Genomic DNA, 20,349 nt, shown 5'->3' with positions numbered 1-20,349 from the left:
TAGCAGAGAGCAAGGTCAACCACTCTACATGACGTTCATCGACCTCACCAAGGCCTTTGACCTGGTCAGCAGGAAGATTGGTTGCCCCCCAAAAACTACGCAGCATGATAATCTCATTCCATGCTGATATGAAAGGAACAATCCTGTATGATTGATCCTCCTTAGCCTCCTTCCCAATCAACAGTTGTGTGAAGCAGGGCTGCGTGCTGGCGCAACCCTATTCTGGATCTTCTTCTCCCTGCTCCTGTCCTATGCCTTCGACTCGTCCACTGATGGCGTATATTTACACACTAGGTCCGACGGGAGGCTGTTCAACCTGGCACGACTGCGTTCGAAGTCCAAAGTGAGGTCGGTGCTCATCAGGGAAATGCTTTCTTCAGATGACACGGCTCTTGTGACCCACGCCAAGGACGCCCTCCAGAGACTGGGAGACCGTTTCGCCGATGCCTGCAAGCAATTTGGGCTCACCATCAGCCTGGAAAAGACAAAAGTCAGAGTGCAAGATACCACCATTGCCCCTTCCATCAAAATTGACGGTGTCACCCTGGAAGCAGTCAACAACTTTACTTACCTGGAGTCAACCATCAACAACACTCTCTCACTTGATGTGGAGCTGGACAGAAGGCTTGGAAAATGGCAAACACCATCATGACACAACTAACAAAGAAGGTGTTGGAAAACAACGCGCTCCCAGAGCACACCAAGATCCAAGTCTACCAGGTCTGCGTTCTCAGTACCCTTCTATATGGAAGTGAGACCTGGAGCACCTGCATGAGGCAAGAGCACCGGCTCAATTCCTTATTTATTTATTTATTTATTTATTTATTTATTATTATTATTATTATTATTATTATTATTTCGATATTTAAAAATTTTCAAATTTAGCTCGACTTTAATCTGAAGCAAAATAGGCGCACTATTAAAATGTCAAAATGCAAAATGACAAAGTTGTAGACTTTGAATAGTCCAGATTTCTGAAATCTCCTTGTCATCTTTGTAAAACATAGAATTTCGAAATTCTGGCAATATATTTATGATGTTAATGTTTGATCATTAATACAAATTATCTTTGCTGAGAAATTTGTTTATGAGAGTTTTGTGATTTAAAACTTTTTTCGTAAAATAATGTGGCGACTGATTTATTTTCAACCGACCATAAGATTATAAAGATTGTTTGATTTAGTCCCTAGCCACATTTAGCCGGAAGTAGGTGGATTTCGCCTATTAAACTTCCTGTGACGTAACCAACATTATCATGGCTGATTTCGGAGATGATTTCGCTCCCATGTCCCAGGACTCTCAGTTCCAAGAGGAAGATCCAGCGGCGGCCTTCCTCGCTCGGGAGCAGACAGAACTAGCTGGTCTTGAAGATTACACCTTTGGGGGTGATACAACGGCACAAGATGGACAGGGTATGGAATATTCCTGCCGACATACTTGCCGGTGTTCAGACAATTTATCAGTACAAATATGTAACCAAATTATCCGCCCACTTTTTCTCTCAGATGAACGTTATGCAGATTTGTTGTTGTTTTATTTTACTGTAGGCTTTATTTTTTACCACACGATTCTCACGTGGACTGTTAAATTTGTTTCATTTTTCACCAGACCATTGTGATTTCTTCCATTCTGACGGCGTCATTTATGCGCCACCACCCATCCAGTGGGAGAACAGCCCTTTAGGGCTCAAGGTACTTATTATATGGATGGTATGGACGAATGGGACTCATTCTAGATATGGTTGAATAGAAAATAGAGTATTTGGTCGGCCAGAATCGGTTGATAATGAGGTAAGATTTTAGTAATAAGAATATAGTCTTAACTGAAAATAAAATAAAATGTTTACTGTTGGAATTTCAGTCTGTAATCAGCATTTTACTCCTTGATGTGGACACAAGTGTCTGACGTTTTATCAGTAAAGTACAAATATCTTTTGCAACACAAAATCGCCTTATAGGGACTATAAATTAACACAAGGAGTGCAAGCGTGACCCCAACCATCTGCTTGATTAGACTTTTGTCACATGTCTTTTATCAATTCGAAATCGCAAAAAGACTGAAAAAGCTTCATATATCCATATCAAAGACAATAACTTGGGTGACTGAGAACACATGTTTCAAACACATGTAGAACCAGAAAATGCCACACCTTATATTGTTTTCTATATACAGAAGCAGTCTTCAATGATGTGGTCTGTATTGTCCTAATTTTCTCTGACCCTTGACACCCTGTTTAATATTCTGACAATTATGTTGGTGTGTAGAATCAATTGCCTTTCAGAAAGTTGGAATTAACTGTGGAGTTCGTAGATAGTAGTTGCTTATTAGCAAGGCTAGCTAACTTGAACAACCTTAAATCAACCCATACCTGCACGGAATTGATAGGAAGATTTATTTTCTCAGAAATTTGGAATATAACATTTGTTATTTTTAATCTGCTGACAGATGAGACGAAACTACCATGTTGATGAAATTTGACCTGGAACTTGCTATTTGTGTTGTTAGTCAAATGACAACCCACACATCAGCCTACATGTCCATGACATGAGAGGTCCAGTAGTCATGTGATATCGACAATAAAAATGACCCTTCACTCCAAAATAAATGTCCAGACTTCAAAAATAGGTGGCAAAGGTCAGAGGAAACTCAAGACTATGGTCCATACTGATTAATATAGGCTTGATCAAGAGGATTCAGAATATAAAGTTATACAAATTTTAATATGATTGCTTAGGTTTACTATGGGAGCTGAATTGGCACTCCAAATCATAATTCTGCCAGTTTGAATGATGGTTGTGTGTGTGTTTGGGGGGGGGGGGACAGTGTCTTGCATCCCTAATACATCTTACAATCTTAAAACACAATGTCCTGTTAAATACAGCCAAGTAGTAATGGAGTGGATTAAGAAAAAGTCTTACCTTGCTTTCTGGTGATGGAGAGTAGCTAAACACAACATACTTACTGCAGAGTTGAAGTAATATAAATAAAATTAGCATGGTTTGCTTTTTGTGACCCCAGCAGGTATACACTAAAGAGTTTCATTGAGAAAGAAAGTATATTGGGGCACTGAATTACCTACATAGTTCCTTGCATAAAAATATGGTCAAATTTTTGTTTCCAAATCGAAGTTAGATAACATTAACATACATGCCAGCCATTAAACTGTTGGCATAACTATTATGATTTTGTTTTCACCTAATTAAATCATACACATGCCTTTGATGGATTATACTTTTTTGGTACATTATACAAATAAAAATAAAGCAATGAGAACTTGTGGCCTAGTGGTTAGAGTGTTTGCCTCAGATGTGGGAGGTCATGGGTTCGATTCCCGGCCAAGTCATACCAAAGACTTACAAAAATGGTACTAACAGCTGCCTTGCTTGGCGCTCAGCATTAAGAGGTTAGCGTTAGGACTAGTCGGCCTGGTGTCAGTATAATGTGACTGGGTGGGACATCATGCTACATGTCTGAGGCATGATGCCCCAGTGCTAGACATCACTATAAACTGCCACACTGCAGACATCGTAGAGATATGACTGAACAATTGTTAAAGCTACGTTAAAAATCCAAATCACACACACACAGAACTTGTTTTTTTCATTTTTATTAACATCTTTTTAATCCCACACATAATTTTGAGAATATTTTTTTTAAAAGAAAAGAAGACTCCTACATAATATTGTGAGAGTACATTTGTAGACCAACATGTACTTTTGTTATTGTCTATTTAAAGTAGTTCTGTGTGACTTATTTCCATGAGAACAGATGGGTTTCTTCATTTTGAAAAAAGTATCTAGGTTCATTATATTTTGCTAATATATGTAGTTAGCAGACCAGTATGTACTTAAAAAATGGCACCAGATGTTAAGCAAAACTGGCATTGTTGTTGTGACTGATGGATGTTATATCAATAAAAAAAATGTTAAAGAAGAGGGATCTTTTTAAACTTCAAAACATGCATCAGAAAAATGATAAATCAATAGCACCTAGGTGGAAGGTTACTAAAATTCAGAGGTTGAAAAAGCTTTCACTCATACGTGATGTCCAGGTTTGACTGTTGTGCGCAACAATGCTTAAGTAGGCTTTTAATAACATTACCATAACTGGAATGAAGTTTTAGACTTTTTCTAATAGAGATTTTCTACTTATTGAGGAAACAACTTTGAGACTGCAAAAGAATACTTGTGATTTCCATTTCTTGGAAAAGTGGGAGGTCTGACAAAGTTATAAGAAATGTATCTGCTGGGTCTGATAGGAAATATGACAGGACCTCAGGCCATTTCTATTCGGGTCCCATGTCTGGCATCACATAATATCTTTGTTGCTTGTTTTATTGAATGCTGTAAATAAAATGTATAGGCCCAGTTCTACTGGCACAGCAGGTGACAGCAAGTTTGGTTATGTGTAATTTGCATTTGGACTTATAAATGAGTATAGAAGCTAAGGCAAAAAGATTAAGAAACAAAAGCATGAGAAAATATTCTTTATTCTTTCTTTTCCGACATTCAGATCCATTATTGTGTCATTTTTCTTGCAGGTGACTATGATCCTTTTGGGGGCCAGACAGATGACTTTGATAGGCGGGCATCTCCACAGGTACTTCTGGGAAAAGGGACATTTAGTATTTGGATTTTAAGCATAAAACTTTTTTTTTTTTAATGTTATTGTATGCATAGGATTTTACTTCATATGAACAAGTACACTGTTTTACCATAAAGAAGGGGGGCCCCGAGTGGCCGAGTGGTCTAAAGCGCTCTTCGTTACGGATCACTGCCATCTCACCTCTGTCTGCGTAAGTTCGAGTCTCGGATTCGGCTAATGTGGGTATGTGAGAGAGCTTGCCAGTAGCTTCTCGTGGGTCGGTGGTTCTTTCTGGGGTTTTCCCCGAGTTCTTCCTCCACCATTAATACTGGCCGCCATGTATAGCCTATCGTGTGCTGAAAAATGGCGTTAAACCCTACAACAACAACAACAACAACCATAAAGAAGCCCATTTTGATGCTAAATAACCTACTGTGTTGCTGTGACCAAAATCATCAAACCAAATCGATTATTTGCCATTTTAAAAGGGAAATAAATTGCTACCATACAAGATATTGATAGAAGAGGAAAATGAAATATAGCATGCATTCGTTTGCTTGATAATTGATGTTGTTATTGTCAAGCTTTCTTTACATGTTGTAGCAATCACTTTTGTGTCTGTGCGCTTGTCCATATGTCCAAACGTGAACTTATTCTAGAGTAATGTCAGTGTTAAGTTTGTTTTTGATTATGCTCTTTTTCAAATTTTTTACTTTCATGCTAAGGAAAAGGTCAGCTTGACAAAAGGCTTTCTCTTGTCAGTTTCCCTTGTAGCAAGTGCTTGTTACATACAAAAAAAATGGTAGTTGTAATCTAACAAGTAATATTTTTAATGTCAACTCTTGCAGTATGTTGAAAACAAGTATGTTACAGCAGGGTTTTGAATTTCAAACTCATATCTACTTGATCGCTTCGGTGGCCTAGTGGTTAGAATGTCTGCCTCGGATGTGGTAGTTCGTGGGTTTCGATCCTCGGCCAAGTCATACCAAAGAGTTACAAAAACGGTACTAACAGTTGCCTCGATTGGCACTCAGCATTAAGAGGTTAGTGTTAGGACTGGTGAGTCTGGTGTCAGGATAATGTAAATGGATAGGACATCATGCTACATGTTTGTTGCATTATGCCCCAGTGCTACACATCACTATAATCTGCCACATTGCAGACATCATAGCGATATGACTGAAATTTTTTAAAGCTACTTCAGAAATACAAATCACATCACAACACACATCATATCTACTTGCAGAAAAGTCTTTGTATTTTGATGTGAAGAAAAATCCAATTTGTTAAGAATTGCATGCTTTTTTCCTTGATTTTTGAGGGAAGGATTCGCCAACATTTCTTAGAACCAACAAGGATAGGTGATGCAGATGAAAGAGGGTTTATTCTACAATGCACATTTGTGGGATTGACAGTTATATCCAAATTATCACAACGGAATATCAGCCAAAACTATATAATAAATTTCAAGACTTTTATTTCATTATTAAATTCATCTTATATTAGGAAATTTTCCTCCATTTTTTCATATGGAGGTATGAATTTTCCGCAAAGATTTTCAGACCCTGAAGAGAAAAGAATAATGGTTAGGTGAATATAAAATCAGAAACTATGAAGTAGAGAGTACTGAAAGCATTTTTTGTACAAAATCTATTTAATGTAGATGGAATTTATTGATTTTTCTATCCTAAATTTGAAAGGCCATGCCATGGGAGTCTACAGGAAGATATATGGTAAATTACAAAGTTTTTTTAAAATATCAGATAATGCTTAATGCACTGTAAATGGTAACCTTTGCCATGGGTAATGCTTTATGTTTCAGTCTCTAATCCATGTCAACGGCCTGCCTTTTTATTGCTTTTTTGCTCACTAAGTTCTCTTTTAAGTAAAGTAAAGACTTTATTTCTGTCCTTGAATGCATCCAGTACATGTATTTCTACATGTATCCTTGCTGTACATATACATGTATTCTTACTTTACTTTTGCATGTGTTGCAAAATTAATCAGCTGCCCCTATATCAGTTGGTAATTGATAGAGGACCTTAAATGATTTTGGTATGTTCTTCAATTGTAGTCACACTAAGACAAGAAAGACAGCTAAACATTTATGAAGATTTTAAATTGTAAACATTTTATATATGGCAGACTGATTAGGTTACCTACACATGTAAAAGAGTTGTGGAATTCCTTCTGAATGTTTCTGAGAACTTGATAACATTTTTTTGTTTGGTTGAACATTTGCATTTAATGTCTTTTGCAGAAAAGTTTTTGTTTAGACATCATCATTATTATTATTATTATTATTATTATTATTAATACTTGAAAAACTGATTCTGGTCCTTTTTTCCACACTGTTAAATAATACACAATTTACAGACATAGTTTCTTTAAATATAACAATACTCTTTCATGGATGTGTCTTCAAATGTAATTTTCAGAAATAGTTTTATTTCATCTGCATCACTGGTTTGGAACAGACCATGCTTCTGTGCACTTTTATTTGAAACTGTTCAACTTTTAGCTTAACCTTTAATTAGCTTTACAAGAGGGAGGGGTATGTGACAGGAGACCAGCCATTGTTTTTCCTTTGTTTGAACTCTTCGGATTTTTGTCTGATATTTTATTGCCTTTTCTGAGCACTCACATTCATAAACAGATTTGCTTTGATTTTTTTTCTATCTTTGTTCTCTATGGAACGAAACATGTGAATCTCAAAAAGAGACGTTTAGTGCATAGAGTTGCTTATGACCCAGTTGTACACAACAATGGGCAATCAGCAAAATTCCGCATTATTCCACAACACAGTCTAGAGTTGAGATCATCTTGATTTGCTGATGTGCACATCTTCAGATGATGGCTCTAACAAAAGCTCTTAGACGGCTTTAAGTTGCATTCTATTATACACTACAGTCAGCCTCAATACAACAAGGACGATAACTCTAACAAAAATTGTGTGAGGTCATTAATTTGTTAAGTGTTCAGACAATAACCATGACATCAATGTTTCCTAGCAAATTGGCTTTCCATTAAGACTGAGATATGATACATTCACAAAGATTCTGTCATCACTACATCAAACTCCAGGTCATAAAGTGATACCACTATAAAAATCACAGGATCAAAGCTATTTGCCAGTCCATGTCCCTTCAGATGTTAGACATCATATTTGCAAAGTCTCATAGCAGCCCATTGAAAAAGGTGAGACTAGTGGTATTAACAAGATGCTGCTGTACATCTAACTGCAAGTAAAAAAGAGCAATAACTCTAACAAAGTCACAGTAATGCAGAGTTTCACAGTGATTCTTCAGAAATTCTGGGATTAGTTTTGTTAACTAGATTCTGCCACATATGTTCAGCTACATGACAAAAGTCAGAAAATAATTGTGGCAGAATAGTAATTTTCAGTATACACAATTTAAGATGATCATCAATTTTACAAAGTTTCATGCAGTCCGTTGAAAACTGATTCTCATGACTACATCAGGCTTCAAGACAGGAAAGGGCAATAACTCCTAAAAAAAACCCACAAACACAATGAGTGGTCTGTACATATTCAGATCATACAATTTTCCAGGTTTCATGACATTCCATTGAAATATGTGAGACTAGTTGAATTCCCAAGGTTCATGACAATCGTTTGAACTCAGTTGAATTCCCAGTTTGCTGTCTTGCATTACATCCAACTGCTGAAAAGGGTAATAACTAACAAAAGTCACATTAGTACAACAGTTTTCAGATGATGTCAATATCATGCTTCACAGTGGTCGATATAAAAATCACCTTGGAGTAGTTGTATTCAGCTTGTAACAACAACTTTGAGAGGACAGTAATATATTGTCTTACCTTGTTCAAATGATCATGGACATAGTCTCCAGTCAGTCTGAGACTACATACATTCACAAGACTCTGTCACATACTGCATTTAGCTGGAAGAGAAAAAAAACTCAAACAAAAACTGATTTGTGTCTGTCTATAATCAGGCCAATTTTGCATCAGTGAACATGTGGGTTGGAGTATGGCATTTCAGAATTATACAACTGTTGGAAGATGCAAAATGAAAATAATTTATTTTTAAAAAAATGTTTTGGTTTGCATGTATTCTACCTTTTTGCTTGTATGTTACCGTAACCATGCAGGTTTTTTAAAGGCCTCAGCAACAGTATTAATATCTCATACACCAGCCTTGAAACAAAATAATTTATTTAAGATCTGTGTTTACTGACGACACAGACTCATATGGGCAAGTAAATAATTATTTCAGAAGACTCAGAAAAATCTAATATTTTCTTGCCATGTTTAAATTCCTCTTTCTGTTGAAAACATTAGATAGAGGCTGCTGATACTGCAGAGTTTAAGGATCTTTCATTTATGCCCGTTTATATGAAATTTATAAAAATGGGTCAAATAATTAGGCAGTAGATTGAAATTATTTAAGAAGTTAAATTTTTTAGCTCAAAATGAGTAATAATCTTAGATTGTATATATCACATGAAAAAAACTTACCGCTTCTTGCATAATGGTTGACCTATATATATATATATTGGAAAGTGCATGAAGTTAAGCTTACACTGTACTTTTGTCTTAACATTATCCAGATAATTGCTTACAATTTACTCAACACTAAATGGTTTCTAATGACATTTATTTACTGAACTTCATTGAACTGTTGTTTTTCATGCTGAATAAATACTGGGTACTCAAAGGAGGGTGATAGATAATAGTCGATGGGCTGTAAAATATAAACTTTAATGAATAAATACTGGGTACTCAAAGGAGCGTGATAGATAACAGTCGATGGGCTGAAAAATATAAACTTTGCTGAATAAATGTAATGTCAGCATTAACAAACTAATGGTATTCAGCAAAAGTGCAGATTCAATTTCAGAAGAAAAAAAATTAAGTGTCGATTAAGCAAAATTATCAGTTGCTTATGGGGGGGGGGTAAATGGCTTCTGTCTAGCTGCTTGACCCAGCTGTAAAAAAATTGATAATTAAGTAAACATTAACATGTACAAAGGTGATTAGACAGATATGTGGGCAATTGAAATGTTTGTTAAGTTATATTTGATTGACATATACTATTCTTACTTTGTGTGGGAGATCAGTGAAAGTGTTTGAATATCAGAGAGGTTGTTTAAATAATTTTTTTTAAAGCAAATGTAATAATTTCCTATGGGCATAGTCAGAGAATGATATTGGAATTAATGCAGAAGGAAGTATAGCTGCATTTTAATAACTTTAATGATTCTTTGTCTCTGATTTCAGTTGGTCTTATATCATATCTGCAAGTGGGGGTTAACAAATATGACTGCCAGGTGTAGATATGTATAACCAGAATTCATGTTAAGAAATATACTGTAGTTATCAATGATTATTTAAAGTGTTCAAATTGAAGAATTATATGGTTTATGATTTGTGATAAGTGTCTCTACCAACAAAAACAGAAATGTTTTGCTAAGGAAGTTCTATTTTTGCAACAGTTTTACTTCAAGCTGTTGTATCAACATTCATATAGCAACCACAAAAATAGTGGTACATCATTGAATTATTTTCTCATGGGATAGAGGCATGGCTGAACATTTTTTTGTTGTTGATACTTGAGCCATGGATATTTTTAATCATGGTTTTAGCACTTGGGGCCAGATAAATATAAACAACTAGGATATTAGTATGTTTTACTGTAACCTAATAACTCTTTTGCATTTAGGTGAATGATGATGGAGACTTTGCAGAGATGGCTATGGTATGTTAAGTTTGAATTATCTCCCATGTGGGCACATGCATGTGGTTTCTGTGACTATATTTGTTTTAGAAGGTATAAATTTTTGCACCCCCCAGAAAATGATCTTTTTGTCCGAACTTGTTGGGTTGCACTTCCCAAATCCACAAAATTGGTGCCCAACAAATAAACGTCATTTTGCACTGTATTTCTGTAAATAAACAATCTCTACCAGAGTTAACTGCATTCCAGAAAATTTAGAGTACTGGCAATTACATATACACCACTCCCTCGATAACTCACGCCCGGATAACTCATGATCCTGCTTATAATGCTCCCGATTTTTTCCAAAGAAAATATATTTTCAATATCTGTAAAATATGTTGAACGTGAAAAAATTATGATAAGAATTGGTAAATTAAACCTTGATACATCGATCATTTTATCATCGAAAATGGTGATTAATGCCCGTAAAGATAGAATCCATATTGTGAAATTTGAAAGTTCTAAATAAGATATCATATATTATGTAATTATTTTATGATAAATAGTTGTCAATACACTGTAAAATAAACAGTCTGGTGAAATAGCGATCAATGAAAACTTCTGGTAAATGCTAACAGGTGGCAACAGAGAATGAAATAAACACCAATTAAATGTCTTGCTATGTGAAAGTCACGTTCTAATCCTTTAATTCCATTCATTGTAAACATTATAATCGCAACATATTCTGTTCAGTGAAAACATGAAAAGAGTCAATCGACCATCACATCGAAACCTTTGAGTACTTCTGTGAGAACTTAATTACATGCTGGCTTTGTTTTGATAAAAAAACTTGGGGAAGTATTTGTTGCATTAAAAAAATCAATTAAAAGAGACCTGTCTTGTTTTATCGCTTTGAATATGTCTTTTATATTAAATCAAGCAAGGGAGGTACAAAGAAAAAAATTCAAAGGCATGCAAATCTAAGCATAAGTTCATGTGGTCACTACCGTTATCAAAATTCATTTTATTTGACCAATCGAAAATGGTTTCACATTTTTATATACTTAGCATCATTAAAGTATATATCACCAATCAGTAATTTAACCTAATCATTTGTAAATGTGACCATGGAGAGTAAAGGAATCAAGCAAAAGGCTTACTCAGTGACTGTGATTTATTTTCTTCATTTTTCTATCGTTCGTTTGATTGTAAATTGAGTATTCAACACTATAACCTGCCAACCCCCCACCCCACCTTTTGCCTTTATGTTGATCCTTTTATTGGTTTTGGCTTTTTATATAGGTCCCTTGATAACTCGCACCTCACTTATAGTGCAGTTGATGTTTTTGAACCCCAGTGTGAGCGAGTTATCGAGAGAGAGGTATACCTCAGTGTATGTTGAAATCATTATTTATTGTTTGATTTGTGACCTCTGGCATATCACCATTTTTTAACATGACAGAATCATTTGGCCTATATGGTGCTTCTAAGATGTCAAAAATAGTTTTAAACATGAGTCTGAATAATTGTACATTTCACCTGTTTATATTAAAATCCTGTCTCCAATGTATATAGTGATTCCAGAGAAAGAACTGTAGCTTTTCATCAGTTTTTATTCGCATTTTGCAAGATTTTTGAAGAACTGTAAAATGTTGACATGGCAATATAGCAAAGGACAATGAACTTGATGAGAGGTTGATATATATATTGTTTTAGTCAGATTCACATCCCCTTGAAAAGTCCACAAAATGTTCATCATCTTTAATGCTGGTCATCACTAGCATAAAGGCCATGACAGAGTCCTGGAGAATTGTTATTCATGTCTTAATAAGCACACACACCCCTTGTGGTAAAAACTTGGATTATGTATGCCAGATGTCTTGGATTCCTTTGTCTTGGATCATACCAACACACATGCCTGTTGTCTTGGAACATGCCACCATGCATGCCTGATGTCTTGGATCCCTTTGTCTTGGATCATACCAACACACATACCTGTTGTCTTGGAACATGCCACCACACAAGCCTGTTGTCTTGGATTCCTTTGTCTTGGATCATACCAACACACATGCCTGTTGTCTTGGATTCCTTTGACTTGGATCATACCAACACACATGCCTGTTTTGGATCTTATCAACACACATGTCTGTTGTCTTGGATTCCTTTGTCTTGGATCATACCAACATGCATGCCTGTTGTCTTGGATTCCTTTGTCTTGGATCATACCAACACACATGCCTGTTGCCTTGGATCATACCAACACACATGCCTGTTGTCTTGGATCATACCAACACACATGCCTGTTGCCTTGGATCATACCAACACACGTGCCTGTTGTCTTGGATCATACCAACACACATGCCTGTTGCCTTGGATCATACCAACACACGTGCCTGTTGTCTTGGATCATACCAACACACATGCCTGTTGTCTTGGATAATACCAACACACATGCCTTTTGTCATGGATCATACCAACACACATGCCTGTTGCCTTGGATCATACCAACACACATGCCTGTTGTCTTGGATCATACCAACACACATGCCTGTTGCCTTGGATCATACCAGCACACATGCCTGTTGTCTTGGATCATGCCAGCACACATGCCTGTTGTCTTGGATCATACCAACACACATGCCTGTTGTCTTGGATAATACCAACACACATGCCTGTTGTCTTGGATCATACCATCACACATGCCTGTTGTCTTGGAACATGCCACGATGCATGCACGATGTCAAATTATAGCTTTACCATGTATGTTAGAATCAGTTCTGAATAATTTTGTAATAATCAGATCTAACATCTGTTTTATTGGGCGCAGTCATATTGGGAGAGAGAATCAAAGTCCACCGTCGAGACCTCACAGCATAGATAAAGGGAGCTAGTACATACATAAGCATTTTGTACAACTATATAACCATTTTCTATACCAGAGATTAATATATATAAAAAAGCTCTTGTCAAAATTTATCTTTTGATTGAGCATTTTTTTAACTTTCTACTGTAAAAATGTTAACTTTCTAAATGGGTTCAATGTTTTTGTACATGAAACATAACTTGCATCACATCTTCAATTTTAACTTTTTCAAATAAAATAAAATGTTGAAAGTAATTATTTTACATTTGTGTTTATAAATAAACTCTGCTGCCTTTTGTGTTATAATTAACAGTAAGATGGTTTAATTTTGATTAATTGCAAGAGATGGCTTATTGAAACAGTTGTCATGGAGTTGGGAATTCATTTAAATAATATTTTAGAGGTCAGAGCTACATGCTTCAATTAAAGTTACCTGTATTCTTGAACAGGTGACTCTTAACATGCAATCAAAAATCCCCAAGTCAGCAAATGTTGTAATTTCTCTCACTTAACTAGAAATGGTGGCTGAAATATTTAGGCAGTTGAGTGAATTTTTCAGTTACTTGGCTGACTGGGAAAGTGCTGATTCAGGGCTGACTATTGTTTCTCAGTAATGAAACATGTTATTGTGCAAAATTTGGTGATATTCATTAAAATCTGTGCTATGCTATTTTAAGTTATTCATTCATTGCACTCTGTCTTAAACCCTATTTAACCTACACTTTTCAAAAATTGGTATATGGATGCATCTTCGGTAACTCAGCCACACCAAAAGTTGGTTACTGTGACCCAGTTTGCACACTTTAGCAACATATATTTTCAGCCATTCTTCTTTTGTACAATAAGTATTGTGGACATATTCTGTCTGCATTGGATATTGGTGTGTGGCTGCTTCTCAAGAAAATTAATGGAGCCATAGGAATAGTGGTTTACTGTGATCGAATGTTTAAAATTTAGTGATAGTTACATTTTAAATTATCAATATCTTGGTCCCCTATATCAACTACACACACAATTAATTACACTGCATTAGGGAGAGCAACTCTACCATACTGAAAGTTGGTCAATTTGAGCCAAGTTTCACACCTGAGAACTTCTGCTTTTGAGCTGTTACAGTCTTACCATCATGGACCCGATTTCTCCTGCATGCATGAAAATTGGTATTTGGAGTAACACAGCTAAATGAAAAGTAGGTCACAAAGCTAATTTTCACTCTTGAGTGACATTTGTATTCTCAGCTCTCTGTTGATTAGATCCTTAATATCTTGAACCATATTTCACCTGTACTTATGGAAATTGGTATGTAGGTGCATTTTATGGAGATTGACTCAAATATATCACTTCGACCAAATTGTCCAGCTTAAGTGACTTTGTATTTTCAGCTAAGAACTCAATATATTGGACCCATTTTCACCTACACCTACACTATACTGGTTGGCCTGGTGTCAGGATAATGTGACTGGGTGGGACATCATGCTACATGTCTGCGGCATGATGCCCCAGTACTAGACATTACTTAAAACTGCCACATTGCAGACATTGTGCTGATATTACTTTAAAATTGTTAAAGCCACGTTACAAATCTGTATCATACACACACCTACACTAATGAAAATTTGTATGTCAAAGATAATAACTCATTAATACCAATAGTAGGATAAAGTGATCCAGTCTTCAAGCTTAAGGGACTTTTGCATTTTCAACCATTTGTTGTCACATCTACTGTATCTTTGACTCATGTAGTTAATAAAAGTTTGCTTTGACCCTGTGGTGATGAAACTTTTTATGTTGGTACATCTCACTCATTTGTATATTGCAGTACTATTTCCTTCCTCAGTATTGTTGGCCCAGTCATTTGGTTACCTAGTTTGAATCCTATCCATACATTCTTTGTCAGCTATTGTGGCAGATCTCTATATTAGACACATAATTAACATTTCTCCCTGTAAACGTTATTTCAGAAGTAAATGCAATATATTTAGCTGAAGATTTTGTTATGTTCACTATCCATTATCATCATTCATCTGGTCTTGACTGGTGATAATCAATATCTTTGGGTTATGCTTTTGGGTTTTTTTTTTCAAAGAGTACACTCCTCAGTCTAAAATCAATTGTAATAATCTTATTGTCTTTATTTTGTGAGGTCTTTTTTATATGACATGTGTGCCATACAAGCAAATTTTGTGGCTGAAAGATGACAAGAAAACGGCACTGCTTAAAATTGATACTGGAGTTGACCTTGTATCAGCCATGCATGTCTTTTTTTTTTTTTTTTTACCAGTGGCCTAGTGGTTAGAGCATCCACCTTGGATGCAGGATGTGATGGGTTTAATCCTGGGCAGAGTCATTCCAAAGACTTATAAAAATGGTACTAACAGCTGCCTCCTTTGGCACTCAGCATTAAGAGGTTATTGTAAGGACTGGTCGGCCTGGTGTCAGGATAATGTGACTGGGTGGGACATCATACTAAATGTCTGCGGCATGATGCCCCAGTGTTAGACATCACTATAAACTGCCACACTGCAGACGTCATAGCGATATGACTGAAAAATTGTTAAAGCTACGTTAAAAATCCAAATTGCACACACACACATTTGTGATTTTAAATTTCTCAAAACCTATTACCTAATATCAGCCCAATTTTGGCAAAAACATTCTGAAATGAAGAGCTTCCAAATGTATACAAGTTATGCTAATCCACAATCAAATATATAGACAGCTCCTAAAAGCAGGATTCAAAATACTTCTATTCAGAAACCTTAAAAATTCGACCAAATATGACAAATAGCATCCTAGCATGCAGGGCTTAACTGTTGCTGTCTCCTGTGAGATATAGCTTCCATGAAAGTCGAAAATCCAGTTAAAGGCTTTTTGTTAAAAAGTCATTTAGTAGAATTTGATAGAGAACATCCTCTCATAAAGGCTTTAAAATTTGTACAAATGACGCCTGTCCCTGAATGGGCAAGTAGTCTGAGGTTGCAGATAACTGATATCTCATTTCTGCCTGCATGATTTCTAGTCTTTGTCTTGTCCAAAGTGGGTATGTGAGAAAGCCTGCCAGTAGCTTCCATTGGACCTGTGGTTCTTTACAGGGTTTCTTCAGGTTCTTCCTCCACCAGATATACTGAGTGCCATATATAGCCTATTATGTGCTGAAAAATGACATCAAGCCCACAGCAACAACAACAACAAATGTAAATGCCTGTTAAATATTGCTGCTGTAAACTAGACAAAAATTGTATTGTCTTTTCAACAATGTCTCAGTTTAATTTGTTGAAATTTGACAGGTGTTTTATCTTTAGCCTTTCAAATTCTGTTCACATAATGCTGATCTGTCATAAGCTATGGTTAGTTACCATTACAAAAATTATAATAAAATTACTTTATTATAAATAAATTGATGACAGAATTCGACCACCTTTAATAGAAAGTATTCTGGTATAAATACCTTTCAGTAGTAAAGTAAAGTAATGATGCTGATATTTATAGAAAGTGTCCTGCTAACTGGCTGCTATAACTTAAAGTAAGAGAAAAACAAAATTTTAATGACTTTTCAAAAGCCACTGAACATAATTAGACCACATTTGACAGAAAGCTGCTTGTTGTAAAGGCCTTTTCGATTCTGTAAAAATGAGGCAGTCTGCCAGAGAATATGTCCCCATTGCTAACAGTAGGGCAACACTTCTTACAGAATAGCTGAACAGAATTTGACAGAAAATGTCCTATTGTAAAGGTCTTTTGATTTTATACAAATGATGTCAGTCTGCCATTAAATATGACCACCATTACTATATAAAAAAAAGTCTTTTAAATGACATTCTCAGGAACCATTGGACAGTTTTAGGCCACAAACAGCCCAAGATAGCTGACCTGAAACAACAAAAGTTAGGATTGCAATTTTGTCAGATTTCACTGCCATGTTGGTGAGAAAATATGAGACATAGTTGTTACTTTTCCCGTGCAGGACAAAGCAATAAGTGGCGTCAAGGGTTAAGATTTGTTTTTAGTTTTTTTATATAAAAAAATTCCTGTCTGATATGTTGTGGATACATAATTGCTTGTGAGGCAGCCCAGTTAGACTTAACATTTCACTCAACCCTGGTTTAGGTGTGCAAGTCAAAACCTGGGTGCATTATGAATGTGTGTGTGCAGCCATGTATTAGAAATTTCACCAAGACATCCAGTTTCTGTGCAACACATGGAGAAAAAATGCAATGTTTTTTTTTTTAGACCAATGGTCCTTCAGATGCCTATTCTGCCATTTCTCAAGCCGATCGTATGTTGAATGAACCAGAGAAAATCAGGATCTGGCGGGAAGAACAAAAGAAGATGCTAGAAAAGAAAGGTTTGATTTACGTGTATTAACATTTGGTTACATTTTATATATATCGTCATTGTGGAATTAAGAAGCAGTTGGGATAACTTTAACCATGGAATGTTACATCATTTCAGACATACAGGGAATTTCCACCTCTGATATTTTGTAATGGGTGGGTGGGTAATTTTCACATTTTCGGAGGGGGGTCAGTTTAAGACAATCATACAGATATAATTATTACAATCACTATTGTCTGAACCACTCCGGTTGCCTAGTGGTTAGAGCGTCTGCCTCGGATGTGGGTGGTTATGGGTTCAATCCCCGGCTGAGTCATACCAAAGACTTACAAAAATGGTACTGACAGCTGCCTCGCTTGGCACTCAGCATTAAGAGGTTAGTGTTAGGACTGGTCCACCTGGTGTGAGGATAATGTGATGGGTGGGACATCATGCTACATGTCTACAGCATGATACCCCATGCTAGACATCACTGTAAACTGTCACACTGCTGACATCATAATGATATGACTGAAAAATTGTTAAAGCTATGTTAAAAATCCAAATCACACATACACACAATATTGTCTGTGATAAATAGCTTTTAATAAACAATGATAAACTGTTTGCTTCATTTATTTCATCATGGTGTTATGTTTTATAGATATTAAAATGGAATGTAACAGCAGAGACATAACATCAAAGACTGAATTATATTTCTTTTATTCTTTCAGCACTTTTATTATTAAATATTAGTATTTTGGTGTTTTAGAGAGTTCTATGTATGTTTTAACATTTAAAACATTAAATTGAAATGCCATTTGAACATGGATTTTCCTGATAGCAAATTCTTAAAGTGTCATTTAATGTTTCAGTAAATACTATGCAACTGAAAACTTCAGAATCTTGAAATTGTTTTCAAATGTATATATGCTCTTCTACTGTAGATCAAGAAGAAGAGAAGAAGAAGGATGAATGGATGAATATGGCCAAGAAAGAGATTGAGGACTGGTACAAGCACCATGAAGAACAACTTGTCAAGACCAAGGCAAACAATCGGTAACCAGTCATCAGTTTTCTTTTTTAAGATTAGTTTATGCTGTATATTTAGACTCAGCATTTCATTTACATATTAGTGTCCACACTGGGGGCTTGCTTCAGCTGATATAGTCATTCTAGGTCTGGTCATTTTGCGAGTTTATGGGTATGCTAAAAAAATTATTCTTGGAAAGCAAAGCTGTCTTCAGTCTCCACGGCGACACCTTTTTTCTTCAGTTTAATGCTTTAGTATTTTGAATTCATTATTAAATCTGATATGCTTATCAGTGACAAATCAGTGTAAAAAGTTCTTACTCAGTAAAGTTATTACTGCTGAAAATTTATGCAGATTGACTGGTTGCTTGCATCTTGTATTATGGTTTAATCTGTGAGATTCATGCCAGTAATTCATACTTGAACCTCAAAGTGATTGAGACTTAACACTGTTTAGAATAAATACAAGAATATTACATCTCCATAGAGGCTGTTAGGATCAACAGTTGAAAGATGACTTTATTCAGTGTAATAGTTCCACATGCTAATAAGCATTCAGCTGTCTTATCAAAAGTTGATAATCAGAAAAATAGTGCTTACTTAATGCACATCTTGATTGTGTCATGTTTTGTGAGAGGGGAACAGCTTCTTTAATCCACCTAAATCATTATGGTTTTCATGGAACTTGCCACTGTGCATTCATGGTGTTTCATTGCAACATTTCATACATGGTGTCATTACAACTCAGCATGTGGCCATGCATGCATGGTGCCTCATTACTACTTAACTTGCTACCATGCATGCATAGTGTCTCCTTACCACCATGCATGCATGATGTCTCATTGCAACTTGCCACCATACATGCATGGTGTCTCATTGCCACTTAACTTGCTTCCGTGCATGCATGTTGTCTCATTGCCGCTTAATTTGCTACCATCAGACCTGCCAACTCTTATGCCAATTTGAGTTTGACTCCTGGCTGGAAATATGATTGCCGTCGTCGTGTGAAATAGAAAAAAGAATTTGCAAGAATTACATCAAGTTGAGAGACAGCAACAAGCCACTGAGTTCCAAGGGTTTGGAACTAAAATTTGTGCAGCTGTACTGATGGTAAATAAAATCTACACATACTTTACAAACTTTTCAGTTGAATGCATGGTGTCTTATTACCACTTGACTTAGTGGGCTAATCAGTCTCAGAAATTAACTTTTATGTAAATTTTTATTTTAAAGGGAGCTAACTTTGCTAGGATATACATTACACATTATGGGGACCTTGTTCTTGATATCATTCTGATGAGCTCTAACCACAAGAAATGTTGTTGTTATGGGGTTTAACGCCATTTTTCAGCACAAGATAGGCTATATGTGGCGACCAGTTTTAATGGTGTAGGGAAGAACCCAGGAAAACCCCGGAAAGAACCACCGACCCACGAGAAGGTACCGGCAAGCTTTCTCACATTTCCACATTCGTCATGGCTGAGACTCAAACCCACACAGACAGAGGTGAGATGGTAGTGATATGTGACGGAGAGCGCTTTAGACCACTCAGGGCCCCCACAAGAAATGTACCCATGTAAAAAGAAATTATAGTATGCATTGACCCAGGGTATGTAGTAGACCTTGAAAAGCCTTGAAAAAATTAATTTGTCCCTCAAGTCCTTGAAAACACCTCAAAAATTAAAAATAGTGTCTGGGTACCTTGAAAAGCCTTGATTTTCTTCAAACCAAAAGGAGTTGATAAATAGTTTTCATTTTACAGATTTAAATATAAAAAGAAATGGGGGGTACCAAAAACGATATCTTGCTACATTTGTGCCGGAATGGAAATTTCCATGACTGTCCACTGTGT

At 36.0% G+C, this 20,349-nt stretch overlaps 1 protein-coding gene across 4 annotated transcripts in view; it reads left to right on the top strand.

The window, feature by feature from the left end:
- The first annotated feature begins 1,220 nt into the window (after positions 1 to 1,220).
- Positions 1,221 to 20,349, top strand: part of LOC149784457 (clathrin light chain B-like) — a 29,248-nt gene continuing 10,119 nt past the window's right edge. The window contains exons 1-6 of one of the 4 annotated variants that reach the window (XM_089932535.1): positions 1,222 to 1,412; positions 4,541 to 4,599; positions 6,285 to 6,317; positions 10,292 to 10,327; positions 17,382 to 17,496; positions 18,413 to 18,524. In XM_089932535.1, coding sequence (XP_089788661.1) covers positions 1,256 to 1,412; positions 4,541 to 4,599; positions 6,285 to 6,317; positions 10,292 to 10,327; positions 17,382 to 17,496; positions 18,413 to 18,524 — 512 coding nt within the window. In that variant the 5' untranslated portion in view covers positions 1,222 to 1,255. Of the gene's footprint in view, positions 1,413 to 4,540; positions 4,600 to 6,284; positions 6,318 to 10,291; positions 10,328 to 17,381; positions 17,497 to 18,412; positions 18,525 to 20,349 lie in introns of all 4 variants that reach the window. The other 3 variants (XM_089932538.1, XM_089932537.1, XM_089932539.1) reach the window with 3 other exon arrangements.

This window comes from Sinohyriopsis cumingii, chromosome 14, assembly GCF_028554795.1.
Source record: "Sinohyriopsis cumingii isolate HCF-2022 chromosome 14, ASM2855479v2, whole genome shotgun sequence".
In the NCBI taxonomy this organism is placed as follows: Eukaryota; Metazoa; Mollusca; class Bivalvia; order Unionida; family Unionidae; genus Sinohyriopsis; species Sinohyriopsis cumingii.
This window is presented reverse-complemented; position numbering and strand designations above follow the sequence as displayed.